Source organism: Ornithodoros turicata, chromosome 5 (assembly GCF_037126465.1).
Source record: "Ornithodoros turicata isolate Travis chromosome 5, ASM3712646v1, whole genome shotgun sequence".
In the NCBI taxonomy this organism is placed as follows: domain Eukaryota; kingdom Metazoa; phylum Arthropoda; class Arachnida; order Ixodida; family Argasidae; genus Ornithodoros; species Ornithodoros turicata.
The window spans coordinates 58,483,137-58,500,675 of record NC_088205.1 but is presented as its reverse complement, the minus strand read 5'-3'; the positions used below and the strand labels follow the sequence as shown (position 1 = coordinate 58,500,675).

Genomic DNA, 17,539 nt, shown 5'->3' with positions numbered 1-17,539 from the left:
ACGAATGAGCACGTGTTCGCTGCCTCCTATTGAAAGAAAAGTAGGACCGAAGGTCGCGTCCCTTTCAGGGACCATCGTAATCCCCTCAAGACTCTGGCTTTCGGGCGCGACCTTGTTCGCCCCTAGCTTCGGGCGTAGTTCAACTCTACTGGTGGCGCTGTCGAACACTATGACGTCATTTGTTTACAAACAGGGAGAGGTGTATTCTGCGATCTCCACGGCGACATATGCTGCGAACGACGGCGTTGGACTCCGTGGTCTGTTAAAATCCGGACCACGTGTGTATTCCCCGAAAATTTCATTCGATATCGAACGAGCTGATGTATCGCACGAAAAATCAACCAATCTAAGGGCTCGTATACAAAGCTAGAAGGCCAGATCGGCCAGGAGATACGCTGCGTGGAACCCGTCGTTACGGAGACTTCCCAATTAAAGTGTCCCTTCTGTGAAGCACATGTGCGCCTGTGGAGAATTCTGATGACGCGTCATTATGGCGGCACTTGCGGCGGTGGCGCATCTCGGACTATTCGGACGCACCTCTCAGGGATGCGCTTCCGACAGGGGCCGCCACCACATGTCCTCGCGGGTGGATATTTCACGGCACACGTTCCTTACTGGATTTCAAAAGGATAAAATGGCTGCCAACGTGAGTTGTCTATCATTCTGATATCATTACACACTCTTAAAAATCCGGGGAGGGGGGGGGGGGTATGGCAGGATCGGCTCGCCGTTGTTGTTGTTGTTGTTGGTGGTGGTGGTGGTGGTGGTGGTGATGGTGAAAGGGCCGGCCGTTGTCGCCCTCACAGATGTGGGCAACGTCACGACTTACGCCATGGTGAATGTGATTCCTGGGCCGACTTCTGTGGGGACTCTCGCCGTTGTTGCACTTCGCCGCATAGCACGCTCCTAGCCAAACCATCATCCCGGGTGACATCGTTCCCTCCCCTGATTAGCTGAAAACCGGGAGCGTACGCGATTTTTTTTTTTTTTTTTTTTTTTGCGTTAGGCAGTTCATCATTGCCAAAAAAGTTAGGTAAGCCCTCTTCCCCCCCTCAAAATAAAGCGTCAAGCATGGTCGAGGCGTCCCACTCGTTGGTGGGTAGCCAAGGTCGTGCTGAAGACTGGGGGGGGGGGGGGGGGGGTTCAATTCCTACCACCGGCTGTGCTGTCTGAGGTTTTTCCTGGGTTTTCCCGAAGACTTTCGAGACGAATGTCAGCACAGTTCCCCCTGTCCACATGTGTACGCTGCTCATAGCCACAGCTGTTTCGCGGCGCTAACACACACACAAAAAAAGATGGTTGGCTAGGAGCGTGCTATGCAGTGAAGCTCCGTTCTTAGAGTGCGGAGGTAATAAATTTTAGGTAATTAGTCATCTTGTACACTCAGTGACAACTTAACTCCTACAGTTGGGACCGCCCACTCATCCATGGAATGCTCCTGCGATTGGCTACCAGCCTTTGCACGACGCCACCGCTTCGCGATGTAGTGCCGGCACTCTCTCTCTCCCCCAGTGCCCAGTTGGCCGCGCCGCACTACATTCACGCGCGCGGAGCGATTCTGGTGTGGAGGCGGAGTCAAGTGTATGAGTTATGTTGTCACTGACTATTAGTTACATACGCTCTTCGAGAGGATTGCCGCCTGGCCGTATAACTAAACTGCAAAAACGACATGTATGCTATGCTGCTTTCGTTGCTTTTTGATAAAAATTCTGTAAAAGATAAAAAATTACCCTGTATGCCAATAAAGTTTTAAGCCTCTCACTATGTCAAAATTGCTTAGTCTATGGCAAAATCCAGCCCCACCAACGCTCTTCCCTAAAATCATCTCTAAACTTTTGGGGCACTTCGGTTCTCACTGTGAGGCGACTCATTATTATAAACGCCTTCTTCAAATAGTAAAATGTTCCATCATTATTATATTTCACCACATTACCGCCAGCAATGGAGTAGTGTATCGTTCCTGGCGATGAAACTGCCCAGTCATCATCATTAAAAACAAAGTTGTTGTTGTTGTTCGATAGGAAGACGTGAAAGAGCAATTAATGAGAGCAAATATGCAGTTGGATTAATTGGCGAGATAACTAACTCGCCTTCGTTAGTTAATGAGCTATCGTTTTTGTTTTCCGTGACAAAAAGTATTCACCTTCCATGGAATCGCCGACAAAGGGCTCAGTGATATCGATTTCCCTCATCACATATGTGCCTTTAGCGTGTCACATGTGCCAAAAAAAAAAAAAAAGACGAGCGCTGCTGCTGGTGGACGTCTTTATTTCTTAAATAAATAGCGCACGCTTTATGCCCATTCCCGTGGAGCAAGCGATGATATATACATTTAACAACTTCATCCCCTGAAGGCAACACGTCGTGCTATTAAACGGACTCTGAACGGTTTCCTTCAGAGACAGAAGGATACTCCTGAACACACGACCGTAGCTTTTACGTACGGCAATCGAGAGAATTTAAACGAAGTAGAGTTATGCAAAGCCGTTACCCCTGACGACGCACTAGCTACGGGGAGCGGCGACAGCAGTGCCGTGGGGAGCGGCTGTACATCATTACGTCACCGCGCACGGAACGCAACACCAGTGATTGGTCGACGCTCCTTTGTGTGACCCCCCCCCCCCCCCCGTGCAATCCCGAAGGAAGGAGCACTCTAAAAGCGCAACACGCTCCTAGCTTTCCACCATCCCGAATGACAACGTTCTCTCTTTTGATATGATAAAAACGGGGGGGGGGGGGGGGGGGGCATGCCATTTTTGTGGCAATTATCAACTGCATATTCGCCACCAAAATGACGTGCGCCCCCCGTTTTCAGCATATCAAGGGGAAGAGCGTTGTCATTCGGGATGATGGTTGGCATAGGAGCGTGCTGTGCGGTGAAGTTCATTTTTAAGAGCGAGGCATCGGGAACACGCGTCTATAGCAGTCAGGAAGTAAGACAAGGAACACGAGAGGAAGGAAGAACGTGGAAGAGAAAGGTGCACGTCGAGTACCTCGGCAGGAAGAACCGTCTTCATTTTACGGGGTATCCCGGAAATTTCGTAGTCCCTTTAACCTATGTTCCGCCTTGTGCAATCGCTCGATAATTTTGTGGAGTGCGAGCACGTACGTATTTCGCCATTCTCTAATGATCACGTATATTCCAAAATAAGAATGTTCGATTAGCGGAAGTGAGGATCACGGTCTGAAAACATGCATGACGGATGACGGATTCTTCTGTCACTTGGCCTCCGTAAATATCGAGTACACCGGGCACCTCAGCCATAGCTGTGCACTTTCCTGGTCGACACCAAAGGCGAGCTCCAGCGGCTGTTTGCTCATGAACGGAAATGTGTTAGAAGCGAAAAAAGATCCTAGTCGTAACCAGCTGTCGTTGTTGCTGAGACCTGTTGCCTGTACGCTGATGGCCGAGGAGCACGTCTCAAGGCATCGTTAAGGTAGTGCAGGACATCGCTTGGTAGCGTCAGACCAATTTGTTTCGCGAGGGTCCAAAATAGGACACGTCCTACTTGGCTGTGTAAACCACCGATGATTGGGGATGATGGCTCACCCGGAGGGGCCCCGTTGACCTAGGACGGGCAAATTAAACGTTAGAACAGCATTCTTTAAACGGACATTAAACAGCAGGAATTTCTCCTCAAATTAAAACCCTTTTCGTTGACAGCACTACAAAAGGAACGGGAAAGGAACGACGCACACATGAATCCTGTTCTCTTTGTATTTAGCATGTCAGTGCCCCTTAAACGTGCACCAGAAATTTCCGACATTCGGTGCTGGAAGCATTGATTACCCCCCCCCCCCCCCCAAGAGCCAAGTACAGATCCCGACAAAAGTTTACGGAACACCGGCGCAACGTATTTCTTGATCTCAGCGACACCCTAGCGGCGAACGGGAGTGGACACACTTACTGAGAGGTGCGTCGAGTACTCGGTCACCTGTTTGTAAGTCTATCTGCTCCTGTTTGCAGCAACCGTGTCGCTCAGATGACTGTATACGCCACTCCAGTGTTCCGTAAACTTTTGTCGGGACCTGTACAGCCACTATGCGTATATCGAAGCGTTCACTTACCGAGACTACTTGCGCGGTATAGTCAACGTCCGAGTCCTCGTAGCCCGCGAACTGAAACATGCCGTTGCTGCCGAGAAGACGCGCTGTGGTGGATATACTGACGCCCTGGTAGACGACGGAGCACGTTCCTTCGCCACCCACAGGGAAAGTGCCGAAGATGTACCCTTTGATGCTGTACCGCATACTGCTGGTCACATTGGGGGCCACGATAGAGAGACTGATCTTCTTGTTTTCAACGTCCGCCTCGACCCGTGACACTTGGTAGTTTGACAGACCATTAACCTGAAGAGAGAAGCGATACTGCAGAGACGGCGTGCAAAAGTGACACGACGAAAACGTGAGCTGCTCAATCATCGAATCGAAGTACGATATAGCTGTGTCCGTAGTCCGGTTCATGTGCCCATGCCTCAAGCTCAAAGTACACATTCAAACCCCATAATCGAAGTTTTTTCAGTGTCACTACATGGACTAAATGTTGTGTCTACAGAATCGTATGAATTTACGTCATGTGCAGTTTAGAGGAATATGACGTCACGAGTATGGCGGTAGTTTTACAGCGATAGCATCCAAAAGAAGGTGTCGGAGCGGAGCCACCGGGCGGTCTTCATATTCCCCCAGAGGCATGTACGTTGTGAATATAAGCGGTGAATTGGAGGTGCGCTCGCAACCGTCGGGTCACCGAATGTTGGGACACTACAGATCGAAAATTAGCCGTTCGGGTATGGCCATAATTCGGGTGGCGGGCACGAGACCTGAGGTTGGCAGTTAAATGATGCAGATCGCAATCCTGCTACAGTGCAATCCCGTTAATTCGAAATCTGTCAATTTGAACTTTCGGATAATTCGAACTGTGCTCTGGTCCCTACAAAGTAACGTGTATTTCAATGAGGGGAAAACTTTCGGTAATTCGAACACATCAACGTGCACGAACGTGCATTCGAACGAGGTTGCCCAGTCGCGCACGACTCCCGACTACGCATCGGCCCGGAACCGTCCGCCGGGGCACGTCAGGGACATGTTTACTTACTAAAGGAGCAATAATGCGGCAATTAACATCGCTCAAAATCCTTTTCAAAGGTGTGCGGAACAGAGCCGTCGCGCTCGCTCTCTAGGTCACCTACGCTCACCGTTCTTTCGCAGGAAATCATTTTTTTCGTTGGAGAACACTCTGCACCGGAAAACGAAAAAAAATATATATAAAAATTGGGGGATTACCTCAGTGCTCCTGAAGTGTTTAAAAGACCATCTTATAGAAGCCTTGCTGTTTTAAGGGGACCAAGACTCTTCCTGTTGACAACACAGCCAACGAAAAGGTGTGGATTGCAATGGATGTTTTCTCGAATTGGGTTTGCGATATTCGCGTTCGGGTTCGCGATTGAGTTGCGGCTCAAGAAACGAATGCAAGCGCGTATAACAGATTATTTTCTATCCCAGGGTGTTCTGTGGCTGCCTGTAAATAAATATTTTGGAACGATTGAGCCTCTCATATCACTGGCATCGCGTGACCGCGAAGACGTGGTATAAGGCCTAACGAGCCATGGTGTGTCTCCTTTGCAGCTATATAGCATGCACACGCTGCCAACACATCAAGCACAAATTCAGTTCAGTTCCCTTTAGTTGGAATAAAGCGGAGTCGAGTTCGAGAGTGGAATGTAGCGCAGTCCCGTTAATTCGAGATCGTATACGATCTCGAATTAACGGGACTGCGCTACAAACAAAACCAAAGTAGATGCTCAAGGGCGAGAGAAAGCTGTGGATTTTAAGACAGCATGTCTTCAAGCTATTTGTCTCCAACATGTGTGCGTGTGCAGCAATTTTCATGCACTTACTCGAACGTCAGTAAGGACCATTTTGAACGCATCTCCACCGAATATTGCAGATACATCAGTGTCTTCCAGGAAGGCTGGCTCCGTTGCTTTGATGCCTAGGCTGTGGTATCCGACCCTCATAATGTCGCCGAACTTGCCTAATTTCTGTCGAATGAGATCTTCGAGGTGGTGGTTGTAGTAGACATTACCAGGCTCCTCTGAGAACAGAAAGGGTCCTGCCTCGTTACCACACAGTGCACACCACAATGTGCACGACATCGCGAACTCTTGTGGGTATGATCTCAGAAGTCTGCATTGGTTGTAAAAATTATACAGACATTCCGGAACGCGTGTAACTGTAACGTGATGCGAGCCCACTTCTTGTCTGGATCAATTATTGGGTTCAGTTTTAAAAAAAAATTGTCAAGGGGGGGATATACATTTATTCAAAGGAAAGGTCTGCCAAAAATTGTCAACTAAACGTGCAATTACCTAGTTACGCACATAACATGGCAGAAGTACAGATATGTATAGGGTTCGACTTTTTCGAGTTAAACTCGATTCACTCCTAACTAACACTAATATGGATCCTATCGATTATTTCGAACAGATTCGAGTTAAATACGATTTCTCCCGGAACTCCAATGACAAATTACGTTGTATCACGAACACTATTTAGTAGCAATCAGTACACTGTGATGCAAATGTTATTTAGGATTTGTAATGTGGGGAGAGGCACTTAACCGGAAAAGCGAGACACATAGGAGGAACACGTTCATATGTCACGACACCTTCTCCATTATCATTAATAATTATGCTTTGTCTGATGATGTGAAACATCCCATGTGTAGGCGCGCCTTAACTTCAATTTGAAATTACTAATAGCATCGTCGACTTTACGATCACTTCTGCGTGCATCTCTTCGTATGTAAGGCTGCGAATTCACCACAGCCATATATTGCTGCGAGAACTTCAGTCCGTTAAGAGTATGACGCAGCGATGGCCACCGACATCACAACAGTGATGCTAAAATGAACTGCACTTCGAAAGACATTGCGAGTTCACCACAAGGTGAAGCCAACTTTCTCTGCCACTGTCATTTAAAATGAATTCGCGGGGTGTGACAGGTCATTTGCGACAGCGCAACATTTCAGTTGGGTCTTCAGAAGGCGCTTACCAGACTTGGATGACGAAACGATAGACGGGGCAGCGACAGCTTTCATGATACACATCAGTAATATGTGTGCCTTAATCTGAAATGAAAAAAAGAAAGAAACAAGTAGTTAGACCGCACGGTCCGCCAGGCTATGTTACTGGACCTTCTATAAGGTTTATTCACATGACGTCATCCCCAGGAGAGCGCCACTACCGCTAGCAGATTTGCCGCCGTAGTGTAAGTCCTCAGGTTTTGACTGTCCAGGCCTTCGCCCACTTCGCATTCACCGTACATTTGGTGTTTCAAAGTTACTGCGTGAATATTGTTTGTACCATAATCCAAGTAATTTCCATGTTTCCAAAGTTAATAGTCCTCTAAATAGCTTAAACGTAGCGAACGAAAACCGGAACAAAACTTCGAGGGACCTACATCATGGCGGCGATTTCGCCTTTTCGATGCTAGTGCCCCCTGGAGGAGTGACATTAGTGAATAAGCTCTATGCTTCGGGAGAAGTCAAGTCCTACAGGTGTATACCCATGTCACACGGGCAGTCTTGAATGATAATTGAAAGCAATGACCATTGAACACAGCGTCATCAAGCGTGTAATGTGTGAACCTATCAGGAAGCATTGGATCCAATGCGCTTTGAGAGGTTGACACGCTGCACGCTTGATGGCGCTACGCGCACGTTCAATGGTCACTGGTTTCAATGATGATTGAGCACTGCCCCTGTGACAGGATGATAAAATATTGACGGAGCACGTTAACATGTTAACAAAACATGTGAACAAAACGTGTGCGCGGTATCTTCACGTATACTCCACTTTCAATGCTCGGCCTACATTCTCCGCTGGTGGTGATATACCTCTGTGACTGTAGCTCTTATGTCATCTCGGAGTATAGCTATCCGCGATTCCAAACAAAGCGAGAGATAACGGATTTGATGGAAAGTAGTTCTGAGGCAGAAACATACTAGAAACATACAAAGTGACAAACACAACAGAAGCCCCAAGTTGCTTGGGAACATGAACGGTTGAAATATGGCGGTGATCCAAAGAGACAGATAATATAAGATAAGATAACATGGATAAAATCGCATAACAGGAGAGAACTGATGTTCTGAGGCTAATGTTGAACATGAGAGAACTGGTAGAGCCCTGGATCGGTAATCCAGAAGATGTGGGTTCGGGCCCTACAGCTGGCTAACCTTTTCAGTGACTTTCATCTTTCATCGCATAACAGATTTCGCTGCGCCTCTAGGTTAAGGACGCGGTTAGGTTAGGACGGGAATTCGTCTCGTGTTGAAGTCGCGGCCGGCCATTTTCCAATGGTATAGCCCGCGCCTAGCTTTAGTGCATTACCCATTACTCTCTCGTGCTTAGTAATGCACGACTAACACTATTAGTTTCATGAAGTAATAGCATTGCTTTTGAATTACATTTTCACAGAAGTCTCCAGCATAGTCTTCCGTGCTGTTTGAAGCGCATGCTGTGAAGAGACGTTCTTAGACATTGACTTGATTCCACATTACCGGTTATAGTAATTAGAGTTCGCTGTCAAATTTCTCATTAATTAAAAACGAAATTGAAACAAATTGAAAATTGCTTCACACTAATGATTTCTGTGTTGCGATGTGATAGAAAAAGAAAAGAAAATGGCGATTTAAGTCACGACAAAATCAGACTGCCTACCCCAGGCCACTTAGCCGCAGTTAGTTGAAACAAATAAAAATGAATGAAGAAAATTCAGTAGGTGGGGGGCGGGAGACAAACATCCTGAACTAGTGGGAATACTTGTCACAAAGAGGGACCAGAAAGTGTCACAAAATGTCAATCAGTTGCGTTTCTTCAAGAAAACGTAGGAGCGCTTTCAATGCAGCCGCTTGATGATTGAATGGCTGAGGACCCACAGGAGCTTTACAAGGTCAAATGGCCAGGCGAGCCAGACTTGCTTCTAGTGTCCGGCGACTGTCGGCATACATGGAGCACCTGAGGAGGATGTCCTCTGTGTCCTCCACAACATCGCACTCACTGCAGTTTGGAGATGGCGACTTGGCCAGTTTGTACAGCAACGGACCGCTGTACTGGACATTCAGCCGGAGCCTATGCAGAAGACACGCTGCTTGTCGAGGAAACGACGAAGGTACCTGGAAGCATAGCTCGGGTTCGACCATGTATAACAGCGAAGATCCAGCAGATCCTGTCAGCCAAGAAGAGTTTCGCATTTGTGTTCTCAGTTCACGTATCATCCTCTTTGCGTCCCCTATGGTGAAATAAATGGCCTTTGTTTGTACGTGACTCTGTTGAAGTGCTCGGCGCGCAGCAGCAACAGCAGCCTCGTTACCGGCTATGCCGCAGTGACCAGGAATCCACTGTAATATGATATCACGCCCCTGTGAGACTGCGGCATCATATAGGTGCAGCACATCGTGAACAATTTGGGCCAGAGACCCTGTGATGAGCATAGAGGCCAATGACTCTAGGCCACATCTTGAGTCACTGTACACCATAGGTGGGCATTTTGGTGAAACCTCACTCGCCCTCACCCTCACGGCCCTCACGGGCACATGCCCTCACTCGCCCTCACCCTCACCGCCCTCATGAGCACATGCGCTCACTCGCCCTCACCCTCACCGCCCTCACGAGCACAGGCCCTCACTCGCCCTCACCCTCACCGCCCTCATGAGCACATGCGCTCACTCGCCCTCACCCTCACCGCCCTCACGAGCACAGGCCCTCACTCGCCCTCACCCTCACCGCCCTCATGGGAACATGCCCTCACTCGCCCTCACCCTCACGGCACTCACAAACGAAAGCCCTCACCCATGAGGTTCTTGCCCTCATAAGGACTCCTGTGAGTGCACTCATGAGGTCTGAGGGGCGCCAGGTCTCCGAGTGAAGTCACTGGTGAGGCACGAGGTGTGTGAGGTCAGTATGAGGGCATTCAGAAATGAGGTCAAATGACGCATACCAGACGTGCGCAAATTAAATTATGAAGGCATTGATGATATGGTTCCAGCGACACAACTACCGGCTGAATGCACTTTAAAGGGCTGGTGTGCACGTATTTAGCAATTTCGTATATGTCGCGCTGGGAACACAGCAAAGCGTCCTGAGCTGACTGATTACTTGGTGAAATGGTTCCAGTGACCCAACTACCGGCAGGGTGCACTTTAAAGGGCTGGTGTGCCGGTTTTTAGAAGTTTCGTCTACGTCTCGCTGGGAACACAGCAAAGCGTCCTGAGCTGATTGATTACTTGGTGATGTGGTTCCAGTGACCCAACTACCAGCAGGGTGCACTTTAAAGGGCAGGTGTGCCGGTTTTTAGCAATTTCGTCTACGACTCGCTGGGAACACAGCAAAGCGTCCTGAACTGACTGATTACTTGGTGATATGATTCCAGTGACCCAACTATCGGCAGGGTGCACTTTAAAGGGCTGGTGTGCCGGTTTTTAGCAATTTCGTCTACGTCTCGCTGGGAACACAGCAAAGCGTCCTGAGCTGACTGATTACTTGGTGATATGGTTCCAGCGACCCAACTACCGGCTGTGTGCACTTTAAAGGGCTGGTGTGCCCGTTTTTAGCAATTTCGTCTACATCGCGCTGGGAACACAGCAAATCGTCCTGAGCTGACTGCTTACTTGGCGATATGGTTCAATCGACCCATGTACAGGAATGATGCACTTTAAAGGTCAGGTGTGCACGTTTTTACATTTAGTCGAATTCGCGCTGGGAACACAGCAAAGCGTCCTGAGCTGACTGATTACTTGGGGATATGGTTCCAGTGACCCAACTACCGGCAGGATGCACTTTAAAGGGCTGGTATGCCGGTTTTTAGCAATTTCGTCTACGTCTCGCTGGGAACACAGCAAAGCCTCCTGAGCTGACTGATTACTTCGTGATATGGTCCAGCAACCCAACTACCGGCAGGGTGTACTTTAAAGGGCAGCTGTGCCCGTTTTTAGAATGTTCGTCTATGTCGCGCTGGGAACACAGCAAAGCCCAGGACACTTGGCTGTGTTCCTAGCGCGACATAGACGAAATTGCTAAAAACGTGCACATCAGCCCTTTAAAGTGCACCCTGCCGGTAGTTGGGTTGCTGGACCATATCACGAAGTAATCAGTCAGCCCAGGAGGCTTTGCTGTGTTCCCAGCGCAAAATAGACGAAATTGCTAAAAACGTGCACACGAGCCCTTTAAAGTGCACCCTGCTGGTAATTGGGTCGCTGGAACCATATCATGAAGTAATCAGTCAGCTCTGGAGGCTTTGCTGTGTTCCCAGCGCGACATAGACGAAATTGCTAAAAACGTGCACACGAGCCCTTTAAAGTGTACCCTGCCGGTAGTTGGGTCGCTGGAACCATATCATGAAGTAATCAGTCAGCTAAGGAGGCTTTGTGGTATTCCCAGCGCGACGTAGACGAAATTCCCCAAAATCTGCACACCAGCCATTTAAAGTGCATCCTGCAGGTAGTTGGGTCACTGGACCCATATCACCAAGTCATCAGTCAGATCAGGACGCTTTGCTGTGTTCCCAGCGCGACGTAGACGAAACTGCTCAAAGCGGGCACACCAGCCCTTTAAAGTGCACACTGCGTGTAGTTGTGTCGCTGGAACCATATCACCAAGTAATCCGTCAGTTCAGGACGCTTGGCTGTGTTCCCAGCGCGACGTAGACAAAATTTACTAAAAACAGGAACACGAGCCCTTTAAAGTGCACCCTGCCGGTAGATGGATCACTGGAACCATATCACCAACTAATCCGTCAGTTCAGGACGCTTGGCTGTGTTTGCAGCGCGACGTAGACGAAATTGCTAAAACGGGGCACACCAGCCCTTTAAAGTGCACACTGCGTGTAGTTAGGTCGCTGGACCATATCACCAACTAATCCGTCAGCTCAGGACGCTTGGCTGTGTTTCCAGCGCGACGTAGACGAAATTGCTACAAACAGGCACACCAGCCCTTTAAAGTGCTCACTGCGTGTAGTTGGGTCGCTAGAACCATATCACCAACTAATCCGTCAGCTCAGGACGCTTGGCTGTGTTTCCAGCGCGACGTAGACGAAATTGCTAGAAACAGGCACACCAGCCGTTTAAAGTGCACACTGCGTGTAGTTGGGTCGCTGGAACCATATCACCAACTAAGCCGTCAGCTCAGAACGCTTGGCTGTGTTCCCAGCGCGACGTAGACGAAATTGCTAAAAACGGGAACTTCAGCCCTTTAAAGTGCACCCTGCCGGTAGCTGGATCGCTAGAACCATATCACTAGTGCCTTCATAATTTGTCCACGTCTCGTAAGCGTCATTTCACCTCATTTCTGAATGCACTCATACTGACCTCATACCCCTCAGGCCTCACCAGTGACTTCACTCGCACAGACCTGGCGCCCCTCAGACCTCATGAGTGCACTCACAGGAGGTCTCATGAGGGGCAAAACCTCATGAGTGCACTCACAGGAGACTTCGTGAGGGTAAGACCTCATGAGTGCACTCACAGGAGACCTCATGAGGGTTAAGAACCTCATGAGTGCACTCACGGATGGCCTGATCGCGGGCTTGCCCTCACTCACCCTCACCTGAAAGTCGTGAGGTGAGGGTGAGGGGCACTCATGAGGGCCCTCATGAGTGAGTTCGCCCAGCTATGCTGTACACAGACCACTGGGAGCACGTGGGTTGAGAAATGATGAAGCATAGTGCCAGATAGATCCCGTAGAGCTCAGCTGCTGAAGCCGAAGTGGTGTGTGACAGCCGTTCTGGTCTTTCGACACACATGTCAGGAACCACGAACGACGAGCCAGATGTCGTTGTAGATGCATTGGTGAAAAGTTGAATTCTACCCACTGACCTCTTCATTAGGTCTAGACTAAGCTGCCGACGTTCTTGAGTCGATACATCTTTCGGGCGTGGTAGACCCGGGATACTGACCCTCACTTCAGGTGGTTGCAGATAGGGCCCACGTTGGAACAGCTGGGTACAAGTGCTGCCTGTACTTAGGGAAAATCAACCGTTGTGCCTGGATAGCATGAGTGAACGCAGAGCGTCGCAATAAGGCTCGAAGTAGAGGATTGCGATGATGACGCATTGCCAGTCAAGAGAAGTTGCGAAACGACTCTTGCATCCTGAGAACAGGTACAAGTGGTTCCCGTGCCTCTGCCATTGCTCACGTGTTGGAAGTTGCTCGAGGAACGCCAAGACATAGCTTACTACTCTTTGGAAAAATGGTTTGTAGGGCTTGCTCTGTCGTGAGAGGGAGGTTGTGAAGCACCGGTATGTGGTACGCTAACAACTGGCGTATGAGGGAGCAGTGAACACCAAGCATTGCTTTCGTCGAGCTGCCCCATCGAGAGCAGCATAGATATCTCAGTACGTTGAGTCTACTCTCCGCTCTTGCCAGATGTGCATTGTCTAAGTTTAGACAATGCACATCTGCCGCCCACGACAAACTCCGATCCAGAGTAACCCCCATAAATCTATGATGCGGCACTCGGCGTATCTGGAAGCTGCCAACATGCATTTGAAATGTCTTTATATGCCGGCGCGTGAAGGGAAGCATCACAGCCTTCTCTGACGAGACGTGAATTCTGTGCTCTGTGTCTCTGGGTTTCCTGTTTGCGTAGAAGGCTCTGTCCGCCTTCTTGGTGACCAGTTTGCACGAAAAATATGCTAGGACCCTAACATAAAGCAGGCTTTGACAGCGTGTTTGGCACGAACTGGGAGATAACGACGTTTAGGGCTGTAGTACGTGCTCAAAGCAGTCGCACGGCAGCGCTAAAGGAAATTCCTTACGGTTAGGTTCCTCGCACAATTTTTGTGCAATCGGGTCCTGGCCAGTAACAAGGATGATTGGGAAGAAACAACTTGGGGATTTTTCTTGGTCGTGCCAGGCACAATTTCTAACTTTCAACCCAAGTAATGAGTAATGCCATTACGCATTATTCTGCATAAAAGTAATGCAATGCGTTAGCATCACTCATTACCGAGATGTAATGACATCTCTGGTCCACGCTACCTTAGAACAGGGGTCCTCGACTGGGGGATATGTCATGAGGACATCATGATGTTAAGGAGAATTAACAAAGGCCACTTTCAAGAAGCTACAAAGAAATAATACTTTCTATTCTTATGTGTGTATAACGTTTTGGGGATAATAGGGGAAAGGGTAATGCTTTGGATGAATGGCAAAATGGATGCAGAGGGGCAAAAAGACATCCGGCACCTTCGAAGTTAACCACTAGACGCCACTAAAACTATTTAACCACCATGAAATATCGTCTCCTATCTATTTCGAGTCGCCTTTGGCTGGAATCCCTATCATATCATTCTCATACTTTCACATCATTCTGCCATCAAAACGGTAGTAATTGGAGAACATGGCGATCTCATCCGTTATATCTCCGTAATTCGAAAAATAGTTTGCCTGTACCGCACGACAATCTGACATACTAAATAGAGAGTTTTAGTACATCGTATGCTATCGCCTTTAAGCCTACGTAAGGGATAGTGTGGATGGTTTTGCGCACGCCCATAACAGTACGAGAACTTTGCGCAGCGCGCAGAATCGCCAATGCTATCCCTTACGTACGCAACGGGGATAGCGTACGATGTACTAAAACTCTATATCAGTGAGTTTCAGTGCATCGTATACACTATCGCATTTGCGTACGTAATCGATAGCATTGGTGGTTCTGCGCACGCGGAAAACATAAAAAAAAAAGTTTCGTGCAGTGAGCAGAACCACCACACTATTCCTTACGTACACAAAGGCAACAGCGTACGATGCACTAAGGCTCACTAGTGAGTTTTAGCATAGCGTACTCTGTCGCCTTTGCGTACGTAAGGGATAGCGTTGGGGGTTCTGCGCACGCGCAAGGCACAAGCAGAGCTTTGCGTATTGCGCAGAACCACCACGCTATTCCTTACGTACGCAAAGGCGACAGCGTACATTATACTAAAACTCGCTAATAGTGAGTTTTAGTGCACTGTGCGCTATCTCCTTTGCGTACGTAAAGGGCAGCGGTGGTGGTTCTGCGCACGCGCAAAACATAAAGAGAGCCTCGCGCTTTGCGCAGAACAACCACGCTATCCCTTACGTACGCAAAGGCGACAGCGTACGTTGTATTAAAACTCACTATTAACTGCTTGACACGTATTTCCCTGCTACCCGCTCTAAATTTTTTAGCGGTTGCTGTCGTCATTTTTGCTACACGGCGCGTTGAATAGCGACTAACATAATGTGAAATGTACTTACATTCGAGTAACGCCCCATACTGTGCAATTCCCATGGTCGCATTGTGCAGTAGGAAGTCGAATGTCCGGCTACACGTTAGACGGTACGAAAAGTTCAGGGTCACTTGGGCGGCAGGTTTCTTTTTTTTTTTTTTTTTTTCTTCCGTGTGACGTGACATCCTCCTTCCGACCCATTACACCAGAGATAACGTCCCTACACTTCTGGGTCACTTGCCGTCACCACCCGCTTTTTGCTTGTGTAATGACTGCGACCCGTGAGTTGCTACAGATCCCTTGTCAGAAATTAGAATGCAATACTTGAATGGACAATCTGGAGCTGTAGATTTTGAGATTTGATTTGATGCATTTTCAAAATCATTTATTTATTTTTATTTACTCGATCATACGTTAAGGGCCCACATGGGGCACTACATATAACGGAAGGGGCACTAACATATTACATAACATTACACAGTGTAGCGATAGATGGTACAAAAATAAATCCCTTAAATATCCAACTTCCAAAAATAAACCTTTAAAAATTAATATTGTACATATCTGCGGCGCTGAAATATACTCGAGAAGAATAAGCTTCCCAAAATCAACCTTTCGAAGTCGGTAAATCTCTCAAAATCCTCCCTCACTGTCATTGATTGGTGCTCAGCGGAAGCTATCATATACGCGTCGGAAAATATACGAGTCGGAACCATAGAATGAACTGGAACGCAGTCACTATGTGCGACTATGTTATCAGGAAAATTCCTCCGGTTTATAGGAATCGCCTCGTCCGATATCAACGCAGGAATCGTCCTCGGCACTTTTAAGCGAGGTATTTCTTTTTCCTCGACTATTATTGGATTACGGTTAAAACCGCCATTAATTTTACTTTTCCTTAATTTTTCTATTCCATGTTTGCGCCGCGAAGCAACTGTGGCTATGAGCAGCGTACAGATGTGGACAGATGGAGAGAGGACAGCAGGAAGGAGTGGGGGCCAGGGGGGCTTAGTATGCGTCCTGGGCCGACTTCAGGGGGAACTGTGCCGACATTCGTCTGGAAAGCCTTCGGAAAACCCAGGGAAAGCCTCAGACAGCACAGCCGGTGGTAGGATTCGAACCCACCGCCTCCCAGTCTTCTGCACGACCTTGGCTACCTACCACCAATGAGCGGGAACTCGCTCGGCCATGCCGCTGACTTTCTTAATTTTACTCCACCTGTAATTCTTCAAATTGTGTCTAGCTTCTTCAATGTAATGCATGTAGCGCCCAATATATCGGCTAGACAAACGCGGTTCACAAACCACAAATCTGACGTGGTCAAAAAAACATAATCTGCCAGTATACCGCGTCCCTTCAGTAAGTCAGGCCACTCTATCACCAACATATCTATTTCTATTAACATTATAACATTATGATTATTATGTATTATCATTAATAATAATTTTATTATTATTATTAATATTATTATTATTACTATTATTCTATAACGTTATCTATTTCTTCCGTGTCTCGGGTTTCACTGTTGTATCTGAAACTGGGCCTTACAGAGACATCTACTTGCGGTGTATAAGATTCGTGTGTTTATGTTTGGTGTGACTGTCCTTTTGCATCCATTATGTAGCTAGGATATCTGACATGAAAAAGCCAAAACCAGACAGTACGAGTTCCGGATGAGAAACTGAAACCAGTACCCAAATTACCTCGGAAACGGAAAGGAAATTCTTAAAAGGAAACGGAAACCGCTACCGAAAATTGTCCAGAAACAGAAACGGAAACGAAAAGTCGAGTTGTTCAGTTATCGGAAACGGAACCGGAAACACCGGGTGCGTTCCACAACTAACCCTCGAGTAGGAGTTGGTCACGTGACAGAGTTGTACCTCGTGACCATGAGAGTAGGGTAACCCTCGGGTACAGTGGCTGTACCTCGGGTAGGTTGTGGAACGGGCGCGGGTACGATTCTCAACATGACGACAGCAGACGACATTACATTTGGGCACCGCGACGTAAGAACCGCTGTCCGCTGCTTCGCTTTAGTGTGACGCTGTTGACTTCGGTATGGGGACATCTGCGTGGGTTCGTCAAGTATTCACGCCACGAATTAGGGGTATTTACCGCACGTTCCGAGAAAGGGTAGCACTGTTCTCGTCCGCAGCTAGTTCTGAAACGCACAGAGACAGGTTTCGACCTTCACATACAACGATCTGATGTGTGTTTGATGTATAGTTCCGTTCATGTTGCTCTGAAGAAAACATCAGGTCACAAAATTCGCACTGGAACTTTCCTGGGT

General features: G+C 48.1%; 1 protein-coding gene across 1 annotated transcript; it reads right to left on the bottom strand.

Moving 5' to 3' along the window:
- Window positions 1-2,740: 2,740 nt before the first annotated feature.
- On the bottom strand, window positions 2,741-15,367 carry LOC135396085 (uncharacterized). Its single transcript, XM_064627125.1, has 5 exons — window positions 15,278-15,367; window positions 7,054-7,129; window positions 5,898-6,094; window positions 4,069-4,350; window positions 2,741-3,569 (listed from the first exon to the last, which is right to left on the bottom strand). The coding sequence occupies exons 1-5, from the start codon at window positions 15,317-15,319 to the stop codon at window positions 3,354-3,356; spliced, it is 813 nt and encodes a 270-aa protein (XP_064483195.1). The 5' UTR covers window positions 15,320-15,367; the 3' UTR covers window positions 2,741-3,353.
- Window positions 15,368-17,539: the final 2,172 nt, after the last annotated feature.

What these genes read in the sequence shown, in the direction of transcription:
- LOC135396085 (XM_064627125.1), bottom strand. Translation starts at nt 15,319, where the DNA reads ATGCGACCATGGGAATTGCACAGTATGGGGCGTTACTCGAAT. An exon ending in GTATGGGGCGTTACTCGAAT is followed by an intron (nt 7,130 to 15,277) that starts GTAAGTACATTT and finishes TTTTCATTTCAG; the next exon opens with ATTAAGGCACACATATTACT. An exon ending in TGGTCCTTACTGACGTTCGA is followed by an intron (nt 4,351 to 5,897) that starts GTAAGTGCATGA and finishes TTCTCTCTTCAG; the next exon opens with GTTAATGGTCTGTCAAACTA.